The following is a 21285-nucleotide window of genomic DNA, read 5'->3' on the forward strand; positions in this document are numbered from 1 at the left end:
GAATGCAAAATATATATACAGATAACTACAGTTGACAGCGGATCTAGTAATTGATGTGTGATTATGTGCATCAAAATCAATAATAATAAAAAAAAATAAATAAATAAAAAAAAGATTCTTTATGTGTACTGGGTAACAAGCATTGGTCTTGTAAAATGCGCTAGATTTGATAAACGAGTCCAGCTCTTCAAAGTAGCAGCACATCATGACCCCACTGTGAATCCAAATTAAGCATACATGAGCAAGCAGTAAATAAGTGCACTCTTTGAAGGCAGAAAAAAAAAAAATATATATATATATATATATATATATATATATATATATATATATTCTTTGACTTTGGGAAACTTGAATGATTTTCGTCTGATATTCTTTCTACATTGGGGATTAGTTATGTTTCCAGATTGCTTTAGACTATTCAAAGAGCAAACAAAATGTTAACATGCTGGACTAGAGAAATGATTGGACATCCCTGATGTTCTAAAGCTACAGGCAGAAAAGGAGACCCTGAAAATGGCAGAGAGATAAAAAAATTTAGAAAGTAAGTGAGCTGTTTCTATAACTAGAGCAGCATTTCTATATTCCATCGGGACGAATGAATCCGTGAAAACATCATCCTCCCTAAGCAGCTCCTTTCTTCAAAGAACTCTGGATCATTGAAAATGCCTTCAGGGGCGAGTTCCTCGATTTTAATTCAGGCGAGTTCCACAAAATTTTAGATATTCTATTGCATCAGCCAGTACTCTGGTACAACTAGTAAAGACCACGGGATTTCGATATTGTGTCCTAGGGGTATGCTATGGGTCTGTGGAAAATTTGAAAAGAAAGACTCCACAAAATGTATATTAACAGTAATAAATAATAACTAAATCATATAGTTTTAAGAGAAAAAAATGAAATTTGCTTTTACAGTGCAAAACACAAAACGCAATGCCAAAGGATTCAATGGGAAACAATGTAGTGCCCAGATGTAACGACTAGTCCTAGTTGTCTTGCATAAGATAACTAATCATAAACTAAAAAAATTGGTTGCCCTCATTAAATAGTGTTGTTGTGCTTCATACAATTGGAACTTTACATGCTGTGCAGTTTCAAATCAAACAGCTTTATGTTGGTCAGCAAATTCATGTGACCGAACTGAACCTGTGAAATCCGTGTTGGGACATTGCAAACGCAAAATTTCCAAATGCCTGGTTTCCTACTGTTATAGATTTTGCAGTGAAAATTCGCAGAACATAGCGTTAGAATTAGATTAGACCACCCTCACGTTACATGAACGCATGGCCCTGGTTCATTCTTGTGTCCAAATAGTGTCAAGCATTTTGGATTGCTTTCACATTTTAATGCCCATAAAGTTTATAGAGTGATATTGTGTTATTGTTTTGATATCGTTGAGGACACTGGAAAGACAGTTGGAACAATATTCCCAACATCCACTCAAATCAAAGAAATTGTTTAAAATCTACTGCCATGTTCACTTAAAGGGTTAGTTCACCCAAAAATGAAAATTAAGTCATTAATTACTCACCCCCATGCTGTACCAACCCCGTAAGACCTTCGTTCGTCTTCGGAACACAAATGAAGATCTATAAGGAAGTCTCGTTCTGGCCTACAAGGAAGAAAAGAAATAGTCGAATAAACTCGTTATTTTTGTTTGTTTTTTCGCACAAAAAGTATTCGCGTCGCTTGATAAACATATAGTTGAGCCACGGTAGTCACTTGGGATATTTAAACATTTTCTTCATTGACTTTTTGGGCCGTCAAGAGGCAGTCCCTTAGGAGCCAATGTGGTAGTTATACAGCTCTCAAATTTAATCAAAAATATCTTCATTTGTGTTCCGAAGACGAACGAAGGTCTTACGGGGTTGGTACAGCATGGGGGTGAGTAATTAATGACTTAATTTTCATTTTTGGGTGAACTAACCCTTTAAATGGGATATTGTTATAACTAAAACGTAACTCATGATCTTCATCTTTAAAAATGTTGTTTAGTATTTTATCTAGCATATTAAGAGGTGTCAGAAATGTACTGTGTCAGGAATGACCAATGAATGATTTATGCTGAATTTATTACTTTTAAAAAGGTCAAATGGTTCAACAAGACAGCATTGCACATCATGTAGTTGTTGGACAGCTGGGTCTACTGATAAAATATTGGCCCATTTCCTGATGTGGTAACCGACATGGTTAGCCGCCCAATTCATTGGACAATAGTTATGACATAACTTCTGCACTTCTGGTTCCATCGTCCTCAATAGGTTTTTAAAATGGGGTTTTGGTTAAATCCCCGAAATAAGGTCTGTGGATAAGTTCAAGATATTTCCTTCTTTTATTCTACGACATAAAATACAACAGTAATGTATTTTACCTTATGATTTTTATTTATTTATTTATTTTTAGCTTTTACCTGTTTTAAAAAAGGCGGTTGCTTACATGTGGCTAGGGTTGTCATGGTTATTAAATGTTATGAGAAGAATAGGCGAACTCTGGCCTACACACAGTCTTGTTGTGTTAATCACACGTGTGCATCCTATTCTAAGTCAAACTTTCAGGGAAAATGTTTTTTTTTAAATAAAGACTGAAGGAGTTGTGTTAGCCTTGGTCACGTGGCCGTGTATCCCTTTTATTACCTGTTTAGCTTTGTCTAGGGATTGTAGGCTCCAAAATTTATAAAACACTTGTCAAGATTGTCAAGGTGAACAAAGTGCGTGAGAATCAAACGTTTGTTGGTCACTTAGCTTTTCTTTTCTTTCTTTCTTTTTTCCAGTAATCCAAAAGTCAATGGAAAAATCCCAATGGGTCGATCGAGGGAAACATGGTGATGCTAACTTCCGGTGCTGATGTAACAAAAATACATCATCATTACAATTAATTCATTAAAATTAGACAACTTTTTCTACAACTCTGCCGATTGATCATAACCATTTTACCTGTCAAGAACAAGCAAGTTCAGCAACCATCAAGCGCGATTCTCAAATTCCTCCAGTCGAGAAGCCAATGTGTTCACTTATCTTGCTTTTTTGTTTTCTTATTTTTTGGACATTTGGTTTTGTAAGCCGTTATTGGCGGGTGAGAAATCATAAACTTTTCTCAGAATCCTTTTTATTTAGCTAATTAGCGCTGTCTTTTGCAACACATTTCATGGGTTTACAAAGAAATTGAATACCCAGGATTATTTACTGGTGATAAAAAAGTTATGTAAAACCATGTGGAAATTCATAAAGAGATATCAAACGATGCTTGAGAGGACACTGCGTATTTCTGTGACTGAAGTGTATAAGGAATGTAATTTTATATTTTACCAGCAGGGTGCAGGATTGCAAACGTTATTGTCTGTTCATTATCAACATACATATGTGCAAAAAATTTATCAAACAGCAAGTTCAAGAGTGAAAAAGGAAGCATGACACAGTTTAAAGGTGTTTTAATGTCAAAATCAAACTTTTACATATCACATACCAAACTTTCAAACCATTCCAACCCCATTTGATTTGTTATTTGTAATAACAAACGCAATGAACACATAAATACCATGAAAGAGAGAGAGCTTCAAAAACTCCTCTTTTACATAGCATAAAAACAGAGAAATAATAATAATAAAAAAATCCTCACATGGTGCAGGATTAAAGATCGTCAACATGCCTTTCAGGTTAAAGTTCAGTGGTCATTTCTCTACAGGATAACAGTAAAATGGCGGATGTTCTTGAAGTACATGAGTTCAGAGTTTATCTCATAAAAAAGTTCAAGTGAATGTTATGCTTGAGACACAATGTTATTTTGCCCCACCCATCCCTCCCCGTTTTGCAGTAAGTGAGCTGAACTGTTAGGTAAACGTGCAGTAAAAAAAGAAGAAAAGACACAGTTTCATATACATAGTCCGTTATGCACCCCCTACTGTACACTACTTACAGACTGCTGTATAACAGCATATTTAGCCTATAAACCTGGCAAAGGAAACATGCCATCTTTAGAGACAGATTCCCTCTTCTCAAGTCCTCCAGTTTCACGAACCCTGTGTAGGCCAGTTCAACACTTTCCTCTCATCCAGGCACTGAACCACAGGTTCTGGGCTAGTCTTTTTTTTTCAGATAAGTTTGTGCACCAGTGCTTCCAGTTAAACCAGAAATGCTGGACAGATTTTGGCATAGATGGACTGGAGTCCACCAGTCCCGCTCCAGACCCAAGGCTGTTCCGTGAAGTGAAAGGGATGAGTCTGCGATTCTCGCCGTGAGAAGCAAGGAAACACACACACTTCGGGAACCGTCGCCAGGTGCGGTGTGTCTGAAAAAGGGAAAGGGCAAGAAAACAGGCTCCCCAAATGTATGGCCTCGTGAGGACAAATCGGAGCGCAGACTAAAGCCGAGGACACGCACTGAATCTCAAGTTTCCTGAGAGTTGGTGAAACACACGTCAATTTGTTCTTATCATTCAGATTGTACTTACAACGCAGAAAAGGGGCTAAACATGTCACTCCTAAACTCAATTTGAAAATTCCAAAGGCTTGATGAGATGCCAATTGACCTATGGCTAAGCCACACCCCCTCCACTCACTCGGACAAACACGGCACGGGCGCTATGGCTGCTGTCACAGTAGGAGACATTTCACAGGAGGCTATTGGTGATTTTTGGAGACAGAAAAATTATTTATCATCTTGAAGTCACCTAAAGGGCATTAACTATGCATTGGAGGGTTATATTAATCATTTATTGTTGAGAAGGTCGATGAAAAGCTTCAGCTCCAGGCAGAGATGTACAGGTCACAGTGTAAACATGATAACCCGCATATCGTTGCCATCACCGTTTGGTGCTACAGTATTTACATGAATCATTCGGCACAACATTGTTAACATTTGTTATCTCGGTTATTTACAGATATACGTTAATGAAGCTAATTGACATGATGTACAACACAGCTAGAAGCTAACGTTAATGTTTTCTAATGTACATGTAACGTTAGGCTAACGTTACATTAGATATTTTAAACGTTCAAATACGTTGTTGACTTAACTTAGATCAGATGTAGATATCCTTGTTTAATTTATCCGCATTTAGTTGGTGTTGTGGTCTAGCTACCGCATAACTTTATCCAGAGCAGACACTTATCTCGGTTGAGATGTGGCTTGGGAAAGGGTAAAAAAATACACACCGTCGCCAAGCCTCTCGGGAACCTAGTGTCAGAGTTGCATGTACCCCATGCACACCGTTTGACCATTTTAAACTTAAAATAACAAGAAAAAACGAATGAAAACTGACTAACTCCAATGCATTTCAATGGAAGTGGAAGCAGAGAATGTCCGAGTGTATTGAGGTTAGCTGCGCACTGTGATTGGCTCATCGCGTTTGAGGGCGCGGCTTAGCCATAGGTCAATTGTGGCGAAGACCTGAACTAGGCTGATTAACAAAGACTCATTGGATTCGTTTGAACTGTAATACAAGTATTTGAACAACTACACGGTGTGTGTCATTTCAGGCTAAATTAAAGATCTAGCTCTCCTCTGCGACTTGCGCGCAGCGACCTCGCTTTGCATTCACACACACTCGAACACGCTCCTCCTAACGAGGTCATGTCCTCAGAAAAACATCAAAATCGGATTCTTTCTTATTTAACAAAATAAGCATTAGCTTATCGTCATGCAGTGTTGCCTTCAAAGAAATTTGGTTTACATATGAGCTCTACTTAAAATGGATGAGATACAGTATAGTTTTTGTTCATAGTATAGTATAGATGTATCTAAACATTGTTTAATGCCCCTGTGTATGCACTTTACACAGATGATTAAGTTATTCAAATACACTTCAGTGTCTTATATACTAGTTGAAGATCAAGCAGGCAGAAATGCTACATCTACTTTCAAAAAAACGCTTCTTAAAAAATCCTCAGGTATGCCAAACATGTCTGTTTATACAGTACATACACACGTGTACACACATCTGCACTAAATGGATATAGACATGTATCTCCGTGTGTGCATGTTTTTGTGCTGTGCACATGTCGCATGATTTAATTGGCTGATTTAAACTCTGAGGTCTGATGGGATGGTAATGTAACAGTCATTGTGAAAATATCCGAAAATTCTGAAGCACTAATGAGAGCTGTAGTATATCCCCATATCTGTTAAAAAAAAAAAAAAACTACAGGAAAAAAAAGTAGCTTTACAAATTATAAAAACGGATGACCAAATTTTTGTTGTTCTCTTTTTTCTCTAAAAGTCTGACATGAAAGCATTTACATAACTAGTGAGACTGTAATTAAATAACTGTACCGGCTCAGCAACAGGAAACTACTTATATTAAAATATGATTGGTTAGGATTTCCATTTTCCTGAAGCTACATGGTTTTATTTCCATAATGTGCCACAATCGCATCCATTTCTGTGGCCTGTAACCGGATTTTGTCCATCAATCCCCACATCGCCCCCTGTCTGCGGGAGCCCTAACATGCAAGTGTTTGCCATTGACAAAGTCCGACCAAGTTTATGAAAGAATAAACGACGATTCACTTTTTTTCCTCCTCAACTTTGATATTTTGCATCCAGAGAAATGAATTGATGATGATTTTTTTGGCAAGGAGAAGATGCCTTTTTTAACTAGTCTCTTAATGATCCTCCTGCTCCGATGCCGTGAAGTTGCTTGGGCCGGTCCCGTGGCGTGAGGGGTTGGCTGGAGCTCACAGGTACACTTCCCTGCGAGACAGAGTGAGGCACGAGCTGGTCTTATAGTCGCCCCCCGTCCTCGTAAGGGGTATGACCTCTGGGGTGTGTGGGCCTTCTTCTTCCAGACGACGGCCAAAGCCGGCGCTGCTGAACGTGTCGTAGGACGCAGAGGTCATTTTACGATTCAGGAGATTGCGGTTGTGGTCGCCCATGTTCCTGTTCCGGTCCCGGCGACTGAGAGTTCCAAGCGGATCACCGTTTGCAAGCGAATCCCGGACCTCCTCGCTTCCTCCGCTGCTTTTATCCGTACCCCCGTCTCCGTCTTCCTCTCGGTCGCTGTCATCCTCCGTGTTGTTGTTGTTATCGCCGGGCGAGGCGAAGGTGGAGAGTTGGGGTGTTTCCATGCGTCTTCGCGGTGACGGTTGCACGGGCATCCAGCAGGTGTCAGAGTGACCAAACTCATCACACTCTCGCGTGCACTTTCCCGTCAGAGCCACGTCAGGGAGCTGCCTAGGGTCTGTGGAAGAGAGACAGGGGCTGTTTTAGGATTTCCTGTCAGGGATGTGTCTCAACTGTCTCAACTGAAATATGCGCAGGTCATAGTTCAACATTTTTTGTCCAGACTGTCAAGTTTTAGACACTCGTGATGGCCCTGGAGAATGAATGAATGTCTATCTACAGTGGCGTCCTATGGTCTGGGACCATGTTCATGTCAGGTTGAGGACTGGTGTAATTTACTGCTTTAAAAAATTCAAAGGAGGACAAATCAGACCAAAATGAGAACAAACCAAATGCTAAGAAAATGTTTAAAATGTTAACCTTTCAATTGCTAAGAACATAATTAATATGGTATAGAAAAAAACAGTCTTTTGAACCTCAATCTGCACTGTAAAATATGTCATTTTAATGCTAAAATGCTGTAAAAATTACATGTTAAAACCCACCGTATATGGTGAAAATAGTTCTAAAATTACATTTAAAGTTGGCATGAAATCAAATTTGACAAATCTTCTTTTTATATGTAATACTGTAGTGTTTATCATAAATGATTTATCTGTGCACTTCATTTTTTTTTTAAATTCATGTACCCTTATAATCTTTAATCAAAGACATTACCCTACATTACCCTTCCCTCCCCCATCGACACGACCTCTCTTCTATTTCGGTCACGTGGAAAGGCAAAAGGGGTGCGGCCAGAGCCGATGAGGGTGCGGCTATCGGTGCACCGCCTCTCAGAGAATCGCATTCAAATTGTTTGCAACGCTCAACCTCCAACGATCCAATCAATTCCCGAAAGATGAAATCAAGCCCTGCCCTACATTTTTTCTTCTTCTAATTTTAGAAGCCGTTTCACTCGTAAATACATCACGACAAGGAAAAAATGACAATCTCAACTTCCGTTTCACGCCGACTTTAAAGTAAGTTTACAGTAAAATACTGTTAAACTTTGAAATTAAAAATGAACAGCCATCTTATAATTTACAGTGAAAGTGGTAATACTACAACTCCCTGCTTTGAGACTTTAAATTTGATGGCATTTTATTTATTTATTGATAATTTTTGTTATCAGATAAGTCAATTTGGTTCGTATGTTACTTAGATTGTTTCATATTTATTTGATTTTTTTTGTGAATATTTATTGCATTTTTAACAGCCTTGTGTCATTCCAAACCTGACAGACTTAGATTCTTCTGTGGAGCATAAAATAAGATATTTTGAGAAATGTGTTTTGTCCATGCAATTAAAGGTCAATAGTAACTGTTTGGTTGCCAACATTCTTCAAAATATCTTCTTTTGAATTTTCATTTTTGGGCTAACTAACTCTTTAAAGCGAAAGATGATGAAGAAGAAACAACACAGCCTACAGTGCTTTGAAATTTTGAAAAGCATGTTATTTTTCCCTTTGTGATCTCAGACCTTTCCCACGGATGACTTTTTACCATTTTCCACATGCTCCTCCTCGCCTACGCTCCCTTCTGGTGTCGTCCTTTCATATCCGTCCTCAGGCAGTGGTAAAGATCCCAGTCTGGGTCCAGAGGAGCTCTTGCTGCTCGGGGTCTCAGAGTCCTCCACCCCACTATCATAGCAGCCTTGATCCGGAGCTTGACTCACCACAGAAAATGTCACTCTTCTGAGAGGCTGTGGAGAGACACAGAGAGACGTGGGATTAAAACATGATAGGGGACAGAAGGTAACACGTCAATAAGGACGTGTTATCTGTTTAAGACATTTCATTTGATTGATCTGATTTCACAATGATCTCTCATTGAGACTCTGTGGATAAATAAATCAACATGTATACAGTTACTGTCATCACTGATATTACAGTATCATTAAGCAATGGCACCTGATTATCATAAAGCCTGGAGGGCTCTTTCGACTTAATTAACCACAACACCCTGCATAGCAACACCCTGACAACCATCCAGCATTATATTAGTGTTATTTATTTACTATAATAGTTGTTATTAATATTTTTTTTCAGTTTTTTTTCCAGTTGAATTTGTAGTTGCTTTTATCATTTTTTAAATTATTACTCATTTATTTTAGTTTTTATTTATTGTCAGTAGTGCTTCAACTTCAGTTATTTCATTTAAGGCCCTGATATACTTCAAGCTTTAAACTGGTGTGGCATCATTCAGAACAAAATCAGGCCAAATAGTATTTCCTTTGGAGTTCGCTTTGGGAGTTCTCTGCTCTGGCTGGATAACACCTTCGAACTAGCATTGGTCCATAGTGAATACATAATAGGTAGGTTTGTTCTGAGACTCCTTCTTTTTTTGACATGGAAATCTTTGGTTCATTTCTCCCGTTCAGTCTATTTAGGTCAGAACATACTGGAGAGCTGCTTTATGGTAGAAATTGAAGTTGTAATTCAAATCAAAAGCAACACTGACACTGTTTTGTTATGTTTAATATTGTAAAGCTGCCTGCTATCTAATTGTATTAAAGGTGCAATGTGTAAAATATTTGAGTATCTATTAACACAAATGCAAAATGACATCATAACTATGTTTTCAGTGGTGTGTAAAGAACTTACTTAATAAACCATAATGTTTTTTATTAGCTTAGAATGAGACATTTATATCTACATAACCGCGGGCACCCCCTTCTATGAATGTCGACATATTGTGACGTCAAGTTTCTACCGTAGCCAACAGCGAACAAACAGCGATAGAGCGTGTTTCGTCAGCAGAAAGCTAGAAGCTAGCCATAAACACCGCGAGTAGTGACTTTTCCCTTGTCAATGGTGTAAAATATGTTGTTGGATTGTTCCATGTAACATAGTTCTTTTCCCTCGCTGTAGTATGTGTTTGCTATGTGGGGAGAAATGTGCTGGTTACGTTTACTGATTACTGATGATTACTATTAGTATATTGTATATTAAGACCCTTGATCCGCACCTACTATGGCTTTGTATACTTTATCCATGAAGTGATTTATTATGGACTGAGGTACAGAAACAGTGACAATATTACACACTTCTGGCTTACACTGGCTATTCTCTGCTGTCTCAGTCAGACGATGATATGTTTGTCCCGTTTTAGCCACCGTAGCTTCTTTAGTGCAAACTCGCAACTGAACTGATTTCGCTAAAAATCACACACTGCACCTTTAAGTGCTAACATGACGTGACGTGTGACTTGACGTGATTTTATTTCAGCTTTATTGCAGATAACAAACTGTTTGTAATTGTTTTCGTTTTAGCTTTAGTTAATGATAATAACCCAGAAACAATCCAAGTTTGACATGAGCAAGCACCAAAAAAATGTAAAAAGTTAGTTGCGCATATAATAAGAAACAACACATTTTATTACACCCTGCGGAATACTTTATAGCATGTGGTTTATGGCCTCATCTATATGGGTATGACTCCATCTCCCCAACCTAATCTCACACCAGCAAATCAGCACATTCAAACTCCAACAAAATCATAAAGTCCAGTTCAGGCTGTTTGAAACCGAAGGAAGAAGGTCTCGGCAAGCAAACGAGTCCCACATTGTCCCTTCACTGTCTACTGGAGCGATGACTGACAGCTGTTAGGAGAACTGCCTTATGAGAAGCACATTTATATGCTCCAGTGTCTGCCTTAATCAAGACAATGTGAAAAGAGAGATAGAGAGAGAACGGGAGCGAGAGAGTGCGCTAAATGAACACCGTAATTAACTGATGGTTTCATTTTTCACTGGGGGGAAGTGGAATCGTAACGGAGAAGGATGAGGGTGATGAATCAGTCTTTATGGGTGTCAGGTGTCAAATGTAGCAAGCGGCAAATGACATTAATAGAACAAATCATCTGTTTTGTCTGCGAGACGATGTCTGACATGGTCCTGACACTTGAGAGGTTTTGAGGGACAGCAAGCCTCATCCGGAAAGTTTGTTTTTGTTTTTCTTTTACAAAAAAGACACTGTCTGCTTTTTATTATGCACAGTATTCCACATGTTGTATCATTATAAACTGATTCTGTGTTGTATCAGGAGCATAATGCGTAATAATTTGATGATAATGCTTACAGTCATTCCTAGAAGATCCTTGAATCTTTAATATCGCCTTTGTACCTTTCTCATACTCTTTTCTCTGTGTGCATCTCTGGAGGCACATAGAGAGATGTGCGCACACACACTTTACTCAGCTTTATGTTGAGCCAATCAATGCGGTGCCCTTGACCCTTGCTGGAAGTCTCAGTGGAACGCTGTATTATTGACCCATAATCTCCACCCTCGTTTAGTAACTCCACTCCTCACTTTTCTCGGAATGTCTGCCTTTCAATTAAGAAGGGGATCTCCTAGGGTCTAACTCTGACATTGAATGCAGCTCTCCTGTACACTAGAGAGAGAAACATTGTGCAGTTACAGATGCATTATATAAGTGCTTTCTCAATTGGTGCATAGCGACACGGAAATGGGTAGGTATTTTCTGATAATAAACAGCAGGGGAAAACAATGCTGCATGGAAATCATAAAATGTAACTGACCACTGAATCATATCCACTCATGGCATTGTGAACTTTCACTAATGATGTCAATATTTACTATGCTTTTGGCAGACACTTTTATGTGACTTCCATTGCATTCAAGTTACATTGATTCTACTAATAGTTATTTATATGTTTAAAAATAATAGTACTTAATGATTTTTTTTTAACAATTCCATTCATTTACTGGAAAAAAAATGTTTACAGGTTAAATTACAAAAAAGTAATTATGTGATATTCAATAAAAAAATAAAGTGTTTTAATAAAGTGTTTTATATTATTCTTTTTGAGAAGTACAATGCAATAACATGTATAATGGTGACATATTTCTATAATAATTAGTTTTAAGTTTAACCAAACTTTTATTTTGGAGGGCTGTAGCAAAGATACTTTAGTTTCTGAGATGCTATTTCACCATAAATGTCCTGCATGCTTCAGTATGTGCTGTAGATAAAACTGTGCCATTCATTCACACAGAGACATGCAGAACATACATCTAATTTTGTGGTTTCATTTCATACACACAAGTCAATTCAATCTTCCCAACTTTATGACTGTTTTCAATGGCATTGTCTTTGTTTTCTACACCAGGGAAATCATAGCAACCTACTGTAGCGTTACTTGCACTGCTGTGCTGTTTAATACCAGAAATGCATGTCAAGGCCACACTTCCAATTAAACTCTACTAGTACATTATGTTGGCCCACATCCATGTTAATTCTGCTTTAAGACTGCTTAAAAGGTTAGTTCCCCCAAAAATGAAAATGATGTCATTAATGACTCGCCCTCATGTTGTCCCAAGCCCGTAAGACGTCTTCATCTTAGGAACATAGTTTAAGATATTTTAGATTTAGTCCAAGAGCTTTCTGTCCCTCCATTGAAAATGTATGTACGGTATACTGTCCTTGTCCAGGAAGGGAAAAAAGACATAATCAAAGTAGTACGTGTGACATCAGTGGGTTAGTTAGAATGTTTTGAAGCATTCACATTTTTTGGGGGATTTTTTGAAAAAAAAAATTAAAATTGATGAAAATTTTAAAAAAAATTAGAAAATTTTGACGCTGCAGACGTGTATCTGGTGGGTCCATGTAATCGGGTTCAAATAAATATGGCTGGGCAAAAAATGCAAGTCTTCCTCTGTGTCAAAATCCTTAGACATGTTTGCAAAGATTGTTTTGTTTACAGCGTGCGTCTCCCTCAGACTGTGAACGAAGCTCGACGCACTAGCAACGTCAGCAGCGTCACTGAACACGGTTTGACAACAGAACTGGAAGACAATACAATGCTGAATAAAATCGTAGTTTTTGTTATTTTTGGACCAAAATGTATTTTCGATGTTTCAAAACATTCTAACTAACCCACTGATGTCACATGGACTACTTTGATGACGTCTTTATTTCCTTTCTGGACAAGGACAGTATATCGTACATACTTGCGGGCTTGGAACGGCAAGAAGGTGAGTCATAGTGACATAATTTTCATTTTTGGGTAAACTAACCCTATAATTTAGGTATATTGTTTATATATTGCTTGTTGTTGTCAGGTCTATTAAGTCAATAAATTCTATTGAATAAAATGCCATTCAAGTTGATAATTCAAATTTGGCGGTATGGCCCTGTTCAGGGAGACAGCAGCAGCATTGGGGAACGCTCACAGTTTAGTATTGGGAGAGCTGAACTATTCCCCCATTTGAACAGAGCAGCAGCGACGACAGAAAAGCAAATACCACGTTATACACGACAAGGAGGAGCTGGGGAGGAGGTGGGTTGCAGAGAGCGAGCAGTTAGGAGCGAACTGAATCTGCTTAAATAGGGCGCCCTGATTTAAGCGTAGTCATTAGCAGCGAGGGGAGAGATGAACAGCAGATGCAGCCCAGCTGATGGGACCGTGTTGATGGCCGATAGCAATAGCAGCATCTTGACAACATGGCCTGCCAGAACTGACACTCAATTTGTGTTTCCCCGTATTGGTTGTTTTATTATTATTATTACTTTTTTTGTTTCTGTCCTGTACGCCACTTTGGTCATCCTTGTTTGTTTTTAAATGTGCCTTATGAAGATTGTATTGTAATTCAGTGAAACCAGTTGATTCCTATGAAAACTGTACACGGCTGACTCGTTTAACTGTATGAGGGTGGGTCTAGAGGCTCAATAACATGGGTGGGAATATAAGCCTGTTTGCTGCATTGTTTTATCGACACAGTGGAACCAATCAGATTACGGCGGATTTTATGTTGAATTGCCAAGCACTGCTGGCTTATGTGCGACTGTATACTGATTACCCAAGCCCACATTTACACTAATGTCTGCATTTGATTTGTTTGATGAAGATTAAATAAGTTCATATTTAAGAATGATATCTGCACTTAAACAAGAACATAGCTCATAAAGAACATTTCAGAAGATTGTCAGAGCATCATTATATCCACATAATTGCCTTAAGCGTTTCTACAAATTACCCACTGAATTGAGAATCACCTTCTCATTTTTGAGGGTCCATGAGTAATGCTGTGGGTTGTTCTAAAAGCTCCACAGATTCAACTTATGTTGCCTATTTGGCTCAGAAACAGTGTAATCAGCCCTATTATGAGTGTGAGAAAGTGACTAAGTGTTTGTTTCAAGGTTTGACACAGTTTCCTTGACAAATAATGAGCCATTATTCTAAATTGTCATCATTACGCTTTTAGTTTTAGAGGGATTCTCACTGTCGTTATGTATTATTAGAAACACTTTTAATTAAAACCTTGCTAACCTGTGGGTGAAGGTCTCTTATCAGAAGGATAAAACAAAGAATTAGATCTTTTTAACATTGTTGTTTCTCTTGTTTAAATGGTGTTACTTAAGTCTCCTGCTTCTCAGATTTTTCTTCTGAGAAAAAGAGTAATCTCAAGTGTCAGAAAAGGACATTCAATATATTTCAAGCAGTTTCAAAATGTATACTAGTGAGTGAGATTTAATAAGAATTGAATTATATTTAGTGAGGATGCATTACATTCACAAAAGTGACACTAAAGTCATTTACGTATAATGTTAGAGATCCATTTTGCATAAATTCTGATCTTTTGAACTATCCAAATATATTCAATGAATAATCTTGACAAAAAAATAAGCAATACTATATCAATAATTAGAAATGTTTGTTTAGCACCAAATCAGCATATTCTGAAAGGACACTGAAAATTGAATAATGGCTGCTTATTACTGTTTTTATATTTCTGTATTTTTTTTAAATGCAGCCTTGGTGAGTGAGCGTATAATAAATCTCTTTCAAAAGCCTTAAAAAAAAAAAAAAAACGTTTGACATTTAACGTTTGAACAAAACTTATACACGAAGGAACTCCACTCTCTTCAGAGCCAAATGAGAAGCATTCAAGTAATAAAATGTTCCTCTGGGCTCTTTAATATGCATATGTAATGCATATTCAGAAGCTGCACCTGTATATCGTGTCAAACTGCTCCCCTTGAGAAATTGGAGGTTTTACAGAATAATAATATGAGTTTCTATATTTGTATCACACATGCTATGCCATATTGTTGCAATATGATGGCATAACGTTTGCGTGGGAGACAGAAACTGAGAGCGCGTCAGTCACAGAGGTTGAGCTTTTGGCTTTGTGCTTGTTTGTGTTTGTGAGAGAAGAGTTTGGCTAAAGACACAGAGGTTTGGCTGTGTGGATGTGTGTGAAAAGCAGAGTCTGGCTAAAGTCACAAAGGTTGGGCTTTTGGATGTTTTGTGTGTGTGTGTGTCTGTGTGTTTGGGTCTTGGCTGGGGTCCAGTCAGTGCACCAGCAGCAGAAACAGAGCTGATAGAATATTAATGGACTTTGACAGCAAACATTAAAAACCAACCCTTTAATCTGACACAGGCCATTTCCTTTCCCTTTCCAGCATGACATCCAACTGTGTCTGTGTATGTTTACTGATGTGACTGTCTGTTAAACCAGGTGTGCATCACCGCCTGCCTGCCTTTATGTGCATGTGTCCACATCTACAGCGGTGTGCATGAACATCTAATAATCTTGTTTGTGAGGTATCAGACCCGAGTGTGCGTGTGTATGTGTGTCTGCTTTCCGCAGTCATCAACATAATTAGAGAGAAACACTCTTACCTGACGGCTCAAAGGAAATTAACGAGGCCTGATTAATTAGTGCTTAGCCTCTCCTCTGCGTTCCATGACTCTGCATATTGAAAGGGCATGCCGCATACAATGAATAATTCAGGCGAGCTGATTTGGATATGGATCTATAGTGTGTTCCAACTATAAGTACATTCAATTAGTGACATCACTCAAACCGCACAGAAGAGCCCCTCAATCCTCCGCCATTAACCGTGGAATCAGTTGTATTAACCATTAGTGTGTACAAACTGTCCTGTTAACGATTCCGCTTATTCCGTAAATGATTCATTAGCATTTTGGTCAGAATTATAATTTTTGTCTATTACGAATATTCTGCTCTAGTCTATCTATTCTGTTCCCAATTTGTAGACAAGTCACAAATGTATTCTCTACAATCTCTATTTCTCAAAAGTTCTCAACAATATCTCAGAATGTGCTCAGATTTGCCCAGTTCAAAATCTCTAATCAAAAACCAAGGATTTCAATGCGAACCAAAGATTTTGAATCAAACTCTTTTCTGTACGTTCACAGCTCTGGCCGCCGTGTCAAGGACGCTTGAATACGCTTGACACAAGAATAGAAGTGTCACAACATGAAATGTAATAAATAGAAAAAACAAGCAATACATTGAAGAAACCTTTTATAATAACAGCATTTTTATAACCGTATTGGTCACATTTGGTGAAAAAAAAAAAAAAGCATAGTTGGCAATTTTTATTTGCGGCCAAATCGGTGTCACCGTGTGCAAATGCGAGCGTTCGTAAATATTTTAAAAGAAAAGTTGCGCTCAAGCGGTCCCTATATGCAAACAACTTGATGTCATAAATGATAGGAAACCTACGATTATTAGCTTCTCTTCTATTTTCTCGGAACTAATGTTTTGGTAGGAACTAAAGTTTTCATTGTATGTTTCTCCGGAATCAGCCAGCACGAAGGACGTCTATATTCCGATTGGTTGCTGCCTGGCGTTTTGGCCGCTGAACCCACAGCTCACAATCATAAAGTTGAGCTTCTTTCAACTTTTTGATTGACGCTCAAAACGCCCAAAACGCGACGCCGATGGATTCGACGCTCCATGCAGCTGAGATAAGTCGACGGCGGTGTGAATGTAAAGTACAGTTAGGGGAGAAAAAAAAAACTTTGTCTTTAATGACATGCCTTCTTTCAGACTTGTGGTGAAAAAAGTCCAAAATATACAAGTACATTTTATCCATTTTGTCTATTTGCGTCTGTAGATTTCTCCTAAATTTGACTAAATTTGGCGTTCTAAATCAACATTCTGCTCCGCGATCGCTGTCTGCACCATGTCGTCACATATGCCATTGGAAAGCTCTCTTTCTCTCCTATACAATGTTGTTGGATCCAAGAATGGTCATTTCTTTTTCATCAGCAACCAATCGTGAGAGTATAATGGGGCATTTAACTCAGCAAAATCTCAATGGCTGATTTCAATTCTTTAAAGGCTGTTTTCTCAAATTGTTTTTTCTTTTCTTTTCTCATACTCTGAGTCAGAAATCTCCACTTCAGCAGCACTTACATGTGTTTTGTTCAGTGGTGTTTTTGAAGGTAATTCATTCTCTATGTGACTTATTCAAAAAAGTCTCTCCTTTATGAATCACATGGCCGCTTAACTACTGAATGAGCCAATGGCATTTGTGTGGGTTAGGAGCATATTATTGGAAACATGTCCAGCGATTGGCCCTAAAATGTTAATTGTGTTTGAAGATAACATACCATCTACACTAAACTCTACCCTGAACTTATCTGACAGTGCACAAAAGCAAACATGAAACAATAAGAAATGCATCTGCTGAAGCAACCATACCCTTTTTGCCTCTACAAGTCATTGGGCTATTTTATTGTGACTGTTGTTTCAAGAACTCGGACCTGAGTGTCTGCTTTGCACTCGGATACAGAGTGTCTGTATCAGGTGAGCTATCAAGCAAGTTTACCACATCAGAAAAGGCATATGGAGATGATTATGCGAGGCAATGTGGATATATACAGCCCGTTCTCATCCAAAGGGGTCATCTAACTGACGCTTTTGACCATGCGTCAACAGAGGATGAGAATGCGTTGAAATACAGTATATTAGTTTACAAAACCTTGCACTAGCAGAAAACACTGTGTTTGGAGGTCCTAACATAGTTTTGTGCAAGGAACAAAAACATTGTCGGGAAATTTCTAATTTTCTGTTCAGTGAACAGAAGAAAGTCGAACAACAAGATATTGGGAAATTGTTTTTTTAACAGTATTTTCTTTTGTCCCGAGCTATGAAAGAGCAACCCCTGAGCATTAAAGTTTTATGAAATTTCTGTGTCTGCCCAAAAGCCAGCAATAAACAAAGCATTTATATATGTGTGACTTAAAGGCGTTAAAGGAGAATGCAGAATTGAACACGCAGAGCGAGACACTTTGTCGTTGTTTCTTCGCTTTAGCTTAGTATTCACTCATATGCTTGTTCTGTGGAAAACAATTTCACCCGCGTGTGTGTAACAGCAGCAAACACTGACAGTTATTAATACAAGCAGGTGGCAAACTGACAAGCGTAAGTTTGTGTAGGACGGAGATAGATGGACAGACACAATTTCCTGTACGTCTCCTGCTCAATGACATGAGAAGGATAAGCGTGTGTGTGCGCAGGACTCCCGTTTCTGCGGCGGAATAAAGGTCATGGAGATGCGTATGTGTTCTGCAATAGCGTGACAGATACTCCCGATGATCATCCTGCACCACGGCTCGCTCTGACTGCAGCATTTTACACTCGCGCTCCCCTCTCACTCACTCATTCTTTCTGCTCTCTTCCTTTTCCCTTGTTTCTCCTCTTTATCCATAACTCTCATCCCTTTTTCTTACCGCAATTCCCTTGCTGTTTGAACCTCTTTGGTTCATTCAGCCAACCTAGAATTCTCTCATTTCTCTCTGTCTCTCATCCTCTCTCTCTTCCTCTTTCTTCCTCTCTTTGGGCTCCAGGTGATTTACAGGGCTGCTCAGCAGTATCTGAGTATCAGCACTGAGTCTGTGTGAGGAATAATAATCACCATGCAGTGAAAGAGGCACTGCAGAGAGAGAGAGAGAGAGAGAGAGAGAGAGAGAGAGAGTGAGAAGGAGGGAGAGAGAGAGAGTGTGTGTCGTGAGAAGAGCAGAGAGCAAACAGAGGTAAGAAGTGGTTGCGCTATACACGCACACAAACACACAAAGATATACAAACGTGGATTAGTGCACATTAACTGTTGCAGAGGGGTCATCGACTGACTGCAACTCAAAGTCAAAGAGGAAGACGGGCACTAGTGCCGCTTAGTGGCTGAAATTAAGCACTGTCAAATTCTCAAGCATGCTGTGAATTTTTTTTTTTTTAATTGTGGGTAATTATAGCCCCAATAGGTCTGCTATATATTTTGATTCATATAAGTTTTAAACCTTTTAAAATATTATTTTTGACATTTTTATTGAAGAAATGATGAAGAGCAGAATAGAGGGTAGGGACTGGGAAATTACTTGAGCAGAATTCAAAATCTTGGATCCTTTTGGCTGACTATTAATTGAGTTTCAAAATGTAAAATCTGCCATGATGTCAGCATAATATTGGCATGTCACACTTAGTCTTTCATAAGGGGCATTCACGCTGACAGTGATTTACAAATTATTTGTTATCATTTAAAAGTTGACCAATCGCTAAATGATAATATTGTACAATGTTGTTGTTTATTAGAAAATGAAACTATTATTGTTATGAAGGATAAAATAGCCCTAGTGAACTAAAATTTAAATGTTTTATTGCTAAATATACACATATGTATGAACTTAATAATACCCTGCAATTGTACCTTTGGTATACTAAATGGGTATACTTAAAAGCTAAATTGGACTTTAGTTATCCATACTAATGTACATAGTTATCCAACTAATGTACTTTAGTTATCCATAAATAGTGCTGAGGTCCAAATAAAGATATATAGGATATATTATGATGTATATATGTGATTATATATATATATATATATATATATATGTGTGTGTGTGTGTGTGTGTGTGTGTGCAAAAAGAAGTCATCCACAAAGTTTATACTAGATTACAATGATTATATGAGTAAGTATCAAGCGATATGTCAGTAAATATATTAATGTACAAAAACTTGTACAAAAGTTTGGGTCAGTAAGATTATTATATATTTTTTTAAGAAATACTTTTATTTAAGGTTCTTTAAGGAAAATCAATTTATCAAAGGTGGCATTAATATATATATATATATATATATATATATACAAGATTTCTATTTCTTTTAAACATTTATATTCAATAAAGAATCCTAAAAACAAATCATATTTGACCCAATCGATATTAAACATATCGAGGACCAAATTAGCATATTGGAATGATTTCAAACACTGAAGACAGGAGTAATAATGCTTAAAATTCAGCTTAGACATCCCAGTAATAAATTACATTTTAAATGTGAAATGTAAAACAGCTATTTTACATTTTTCACAATATGACTGTTTTACTAATACTTTTAATCAAATAAATGCAGACGTCTTTCAAGTACTTTCACAAGTGATAAATAATAATCATCATATTCCTTGACCTTGGAGTGAGTTATTCATTATTATAATTAGTTTAATGAAGTCAGTAATCTGACTCCAGTCAAAGTGCCACAGCTGAGTCAAAGTCAAACAAGTCTAAGCACATAATTCCTAGAGGAACCAAAGAGCATCGTCTAAAGCAAAGCTGTTTAACCAACCACACAGTGTTTGGGACGGAGGGGAGGGCAAACTAATCCATATGTGATTGGGCTTTGACTGAATAAAAGATAATGGTTAGGTGCATGTCTGACAGACGTCTTTGTGTCTTCCTGGTTTGTTTCTCTGAAAACAAGACTTAGTTAATGAGGGGGTTAGCAAGCATTGTATGTGGAGGTGATATTTATGGCTTTCCCCTCATCATCGTCTCAGACTTCCATATAAAAGTCTCCATTGTGCTTTACGTAGTAAACAGGATGCTTCAGCTTCAGCTCCAGCTTTGCCTTAATATGTGTGTGTGTGTGTTGTGAATTTCACATGTGTGTCTGGGTAATGAATACCCACTTGTGACGAAAAGATACACCCACACACACATGCACACACACACACCGTCCCCTATTGTCCATTTTATACTGACCAGCAACCAAACAAAGCGGTTCTGTCACAGACACAGGCAAATACACAATGAAGTGAGTAAGGATGTCTTACAATGTGTGTATAATGAGCTTTATAAATATGTCCCGTACCGGGTGAGTTATTTTCACAAGAAGATGAGCTCATGCTATATACGGCATTTCTAATCAGTTATGCTACATGCAGTTTTGCCATATAACAAATGCACACACAAATTCCTGTCAGAAACCTGTCACTGAGATGAAAACTCAGAAACCATGCGATTTGGACAGTCTCTGAAAGCGAAACAATTCGCACACACCTACTCAGTGGCCCAGACAGTGAACACACCCATGTGACACACATACATTTAAAACGAATGTCTCACGACATACTGTGGTTGCTGTG

General features: G+C 38.0%; 1 protein-coding gene across 1 annotated transcript in view; it reads right to left on the reverse strand.

Annotated features, from left to right (window-relative positions):
• Positions 1-3407: 3407 nt before the first annotated feature.
• pcdh7a (protocadherin 7a) overlaps positions 3408-21285 on the reverse strand; it is a 38071-nt gene continuing 20193 nt past the window's right edge. Inside the window, exons 3-4 of the mRNA XM_039674667.2 lie at positions 8594-8792; positions 3408-7170 (exon numbers count right to left, since the gene is read on the reverse strand). Of these exons, the coding sequence (XP_039530601.2) occupies positions 6668-7170; positions 8594-8792 (702 nt within the window). The 3' untranslated portion in view covers positions 3408-6667. The remainder of the gene's footprint in view (positions 7171-8593; positions 8793-21285) is intronic.

Source organism: Pimephales promelas, chromosome 6, assembly GCF_988280905.1.
Source record: "Pimephales promelas chromosome 6, fPimPro1.hap1.1, whole genome shotgun sequence".
Lineage (NCBI taxonomy): Eukaryota > Metazoa > Chordata > Actinopteri > Cypriniformes > Leuciscidae > Pimephales > Pimephales promelas.